Raw genomic sequence first — 5,437 nt, 5'->3', positions numbered from 1 at the left:
TAGTTCCTATCGGAGGAATTTCTTGTTTTAATCCTTTTGTGGTATTGCTGATGATGCTGAACATGTATTTTACTAGTTTACCAATATGTATCTTTGACCCTGATAGCCTACGAAAACGGAGCAATCATGGCCCAACATTGGCCCAATGCTGAATTTATTGGCGCGGTGTTGAGCCTTAGTCGGGCCGTTGTCGTAGGCTGTCAGGGTTTATGTAGCCTTGTTCCATTGTATTCTGACTGTCATAAAGTAATTAATTTTAAGAGAAAGCAGTCATGAACACAAGGAGCTGGGAAAAGTTGCCTCTTACAACAAGCGTGGATAAAGACACATACTTGACACAGGCAAGTACTCTTTTTTTTTTCCAATCACCACTAGAAGTCCCTGGGCAGCATTTTGCTCTGAAAACTGAATCTCACATACGACAGGTGGATCTTTTATTTTAAAAATGTGCCAAATTGCATATCTCCAAGGCCGTAAGACTAAGAGTAGATATTGGGAAGGCCAGTTCAAGAAGGTGTGGGTGGATCAACACATAATTTGCTGGTATACTGGGAACCGTCCCAGAGATAAATAGTGTTATATATTATTTGTGGCATAAACTAATAAAGTTAGTCTCTCTCTCTCTCTCTCTCTCTCTCTCTCTCTCTCTCTCTCTCTCTCTCTCTCTCTCTCTCTCTCTCTCTCTCTCTCTCTCTCTCTCTCTCACACACACACACAAACACACACATACTGATGTCATCTAACTTACTTGGTATCACAAAAGGTGCTGCCTTGCCGGTTTTTGCTGAAAAATAACTCCGAGACAATTAGATTCAATGAATACAATGATACAAGTAACCGGCAAGTCATAAATCCAAGAAGGTGTGGGGACCGACACAAAATAGGCTGGTTGTGGGGTCCGTCACAGAGAAATTAGGTCGAAAGTGGGGTCCGACACAGAAAGTGGGGACCGACACAATGAATTATGGGAACCGTCACGCCTACGTCACAAAAGTGTGGGGGGACCGAACACAGCCAATTTCACTGACTACTTTTGTTGTTTTTATTATTACGGCTGTTTGGATGGCCCTACAATCTTGAAACTTGGGCTGTCTGCTACAGACATGTTGAACTTTTTGCTGGACCAACGACAGTTCCAAGCAGGCATTTTTTGGTAGGATATTTCTTGCCGATGCTACGAATTATGCAGTTTTGCAGTAAAGTGAATGGCATTCTACCTAATAACGGCTAAAATATCAAAAACCTTCAATCCAACAGCACCTAGGCATGTAGTGTAAACACTCACAGATCTAACAAGACCATTCTCAGAGAGCAACATTGCGTAATACTACCATAAATGGATGTTTTGTCCGCGAATTTTGGCGTGTGGGAACCGAGTGGGAACCGAACACAAAGGGTCAGGGCACCGAACACAAAGCGTAGGGGAACCGTCACAGTGTCACCGGTGTGTATTTACGAGGGTAGTGGCATAAGCAAACAGGTGCTTTTTTACATCCAGCCCTCGTAGAGAGAGAGAGAGGGAGAGAGACAGAGACAGAGACAGAGAGAGAGAGGGGGGGGGGGGGTCAGGAGAAAGAAAGATAGATGACGTCAGGTCAAGTAATAACAAACGTGCGTGCGTGCGCTTCACCGATATGATACAGCTATGCAACAGTACCTGGCAACCAACTGTGTGTAGGTAGCTGCATCCATGGCAGGGTCCCCGCCCTCATTCCGTTCCAAGCTTGCCCTCCACCACGCGTCGAGCCTTGTCTGGTCAGCCATATCGTCCTCACAAAGACACACTTGGCTGACATTCCGACTTGACTCGACGCTGAGGCCTTCCTGCAACTCCTGTAACTGAGATCAACACACACGGACTGTAAAGAATGCGGGAAATGGCACAAGGGATGGTTTAATACACGATGCACACAAAGACAGTGTAACATTAGGCCTACCTGAGTTGCAAATCTCTTCATTCCTGCTTTAGTGTTTACCAGCCTAAAAGACAACTTTCTGGACAAAAGCAAACCATCTTTTCGGAAAAGAGTTTCCCGTTTGCGGTGACGCGCATTAGGCTACGTAAAGTACAAGTGACGTCGTTTTCGCGACAAAAAATGACGTCTACTATTCAAGGTCACTGTTCTTAGAGCTCTGGACAGTAAAAAATAACAAGTCGCGTAAGGCGAAAATACAATATTTAGTCAAGTAGCTGTCATTTTTCAGCAAGACCGTATACTCGTAGCATCGTCAGTCCACCGCTCATGGCAAAGGCAGTGAAATTGACAAGAAGAGCGGGGTAGTAGTTGCGCTAAGAAGGATAGCACGCTTTTCTGTACCTCTCTTTGTTTTAACTTTCTGAGCGTGTTTTTAATCCAAACATATCATATCTATATGTTTTTGGAATCAGGAACCGACAAGGAATAAGATGAAAGTGTTTTTTAAATTGATTTGGACAATTTAATTTTGATAATAATTTTTATATATTTAATTTTCAGAGCTTGTTTTTAATCCGAATATAACATATTTATATGTTTTTGGAATCAGCAAATGATGGAGAATAAGATAAACGTAAATTTGGATCGTTTTAGAATTTTTTTTTTTTTTTTTACAATTTTCCGATTTTTAATGACCAAAGTCATTAATTAATTTTTAAGCCACCAAGCTGAAATGCAATACCGAACCCCGGGCTTCGTCGAAGATTACTTGACCAAAATTTGAACCAATTTGGTTGAAAAATGAGGGCGTGACAGTGCCGCCTCAACTTTCACGAAAAGCCGGATATGACGTCATCAAAGACATTTATCAAAAAAATGAAAAAAAGTTCGGGGATTTCATACCCAGGAACTCTCATGTCAAATTTCATAAAGATCGGTCCAGTAGTTTAGTCTGAATCGCTCTACACACACACACACACACACACACGCACGCACACACATACGCACATACACCACGACCCTCGTTTCGATTCCCCCTCGATGTTAAAATATTTAGTCAAAACTTGACTAAATATAAAAAGCAAATCAAATGCTTTTTCGACTCGCCTTCGTCTTGTCCCACAACAATGTACCCCCCCCCCCCCCTCCCCCTTTAGGATCCCCCCTCCCCCATGGAAGACTCCCGCCACCACCACTCCCACAAGAGTCCCTCCCTTCTTGTACAACCACCCCCTTTTATGCCTGACCTCCCCCAATATGACCTTTTTCATTTTTGTTTTGTTCATAACCTCTGTAAGTTAACCCACATTTTAAGACTTAACCCTAATAAAAAAAATAATAAAAAAATCCTCTTTCATCTTCATAAATTATATGTTCAAGAAAACGTTGGCATCAGAATAATCGGAAAAAAACTTCATCAAAAGTGTGACCTGTATTATTCCAGATATGTTCAGTGGTGATCATCTTGTCCAGCAAACATGTCCATGCTATTACTGTGAACATTTTCGAAACAAGCTACATTTTGGTCATGTCTGCTGATTAATAACACCTACAATTGTGTGAAATATGGAGGCTTTGTTACCCAAATATCTGAAAGAAACTAAACTTAAAAAGTTGATGAGCATGACCCCGCTGTGACCCCAACATTTGACGAAGGTCAATCAAATCGGGGTCAAATCGGAAGATTATTAAATACCAGAAGTCTGCAAATGTTTAAAGGTCTAGCTTCAAAATCATCCGAGATAATCTTAACGTTAAGTTTTTTGTTCGGACATACGGACGGACACTGCATACAGTGTGTGGACAAAAAGCCTAGCGCTATGAACTGGCCCTTACTTTACGTTGGTGAACAAAGCTCTCTCTATCTCTCTCTCTCTCTCTCTCTCACTTTAGCTCTTTCTCTCTCTCACTTTAGCTCTCGCTCTATCTCTCTCTCTCTCTCTGTCTGTCTCTCTCTCTCTGTCTCTCTCTCTCTCTCTTTTTTTCTCTCTCTTTACTTCTCTCCTGCGTTCGTCTGTTTTTGCGTGTGTGAGCGAGTGTAGGTGAAGAGTTAACTTACATCGCTCATGTTTAGCAGCACCTCCTCCAGACAGCGTCTCGTTGTGTCGGGCAGGACAATGGTCTGGTGGAGGGCTGGCTGTGTTACCAGGTCACCCAGAACAGAGCGCCTCACAAAATCTCTGGCTTGCTTCAGGTAGGCAGCGGCCTTCTTTAGTTCTTCTTGAACTGCAAGGGGGTCGTCTTCTGTCTGAGGTATGATTGCCGCCATCATTATCCCACGCTCGCGATGTATGACGAGTAGGTCAACAAAGTCCTCCTTCAGGTTCAACGGCTCTGCTTTGACGCTGTTCGTGTTCCTGGCGGCTGCACCAGTATAGATGCTTTGGGTATCAGCACCATATACACCAAATTTAGCTTGGGTCAGAATTACCATAATTTCATTTTCCCATGCGGCTTTGTCCTTTATCTGATTCATGCAGTGGTGGACATTTTTCAGCACTGTGTCTATGCGGACAGTGTCCCTGACCTCTCTACTCTCATCTCTGTCTATTTGTTGCTGTGTTTTCAGTACCTGGATTCGCTCACCTTCTCCGATATATGCCAGTCTCTCATGCACAGTGTCAATGTGAGCCGGGGGGATTATGTATGATTCGCTCTCAAGGTGAGGGAACCAGGCGTTGAGAAACTCTCTCTGGAATCAAAGACATGATGATGTACTGTCTACTCCCTTCTAGTACCATTCACAACCTACGTCAACTATGAAGACGGTGAAAATACGGACACCAAATAGGGACTTATGTCTGGTTGGTGGTTCACACAATATTTGCCTAGAACACAGCAGATAATTGTTTAAAAAAGTTGTTCTATGAAAAGAAAAACAAAAACAGGGAAAAAACAGCAACAACAACAACAACAACACACAACAACAACAACAACAACAACAACAACAACAAACAACAACAACAACAACAACACAAAAAGAGTAAAACTAATGATAATGCACCTTATTCATTTTAAACGTAACTTCAAGTCTTAAAATATGAGGTTTCGGTAGGTGTTTTTTTTTCTGAGATGAATTTACCTCATGGTCTGACAACCTTAACACTTGGTCCTCTGATTCCTGTGATCTTGCCATCAAGGGCGGGGAGGAGAGACAGCCTGGTTCCCGGTGATCCAGAGGTACTGCACGGCGGAGCACATTCCACAGCCGGTCCCTGTGTGATGTGCATGATATAACCGTCACTTCTGTCATAGCACTGTTCATATATTTACTATGCATGATATTACCGTAACTTTTGTCATAGCACTGTTCATTATGTACTATGCATGATATTACCGTCACTTCTGTCATAGCGCTGTTCATACGTGTGATTTGCATGCTATTACAGTCACTTCTGTCACAGCGCTGTTCATAATTATGAGTTGTGTGCATGAAATGACCGTCACTTCTGTCATAGCGTTGTTTTAGATAGTGTGACTCACCTTATTGTCATGCAATAGAATGTGAACGTGTTTCCTCA

At 42.6% G+C, this 5,437-nt stretch overlaps 1 protein-coding gene across 1 annotated transcript in view; it reads right to left on the bottom strand.

Moving 5' to 3' along the window:
* Positions 1-4,733, bottom strand: part of LOC138954924 (uncharacterized) — a 20,207-nt gene extending 15,474 nt beyond the window's left edge. The window contains exons 1-2 of the mRNA XM_070326670.1: positions 3,976-4,733; positions 1,658-1,839 (exon numbers count right to left, since the gene is read on the bottom strand). Of these exons, the coding sequence (XP_070182771.1) occupies positions 1,658-1,839; positions 3,976-4,392 (599 nt within the window). The 5' untranslated portion in view covers positions 4,393-4,733. The remainder of the gene's footprint in view (positions 1-1,657; positions 1,840-3,975) is intronic.
* Between the last annotated feature and the right edge of the window lie 704 nt (positions 4,734-5,437).

Source organism: Littorina saxatilis, unplaced genomic scaffold, assembly GCF_037325665.1.
Source record: "Littorina saxatilis isolate snail1 unplaced genomic scaffold, US_GU_Lsax_2.0 scaffold_1227, whole genome shotgun sequence".
Taxonomy (NCBI): domain Eukaryota; kingdom Metazoa; phylum Mollusca; class Gastropoda; order Littorinimorpha; family Littorinidae; genus Littorina; species Littorina saxatilis.
Note: the sequence above shows the minus strand (reverse complement) of the source record. Positions and strands in the feature narration are given on the sequence as shown.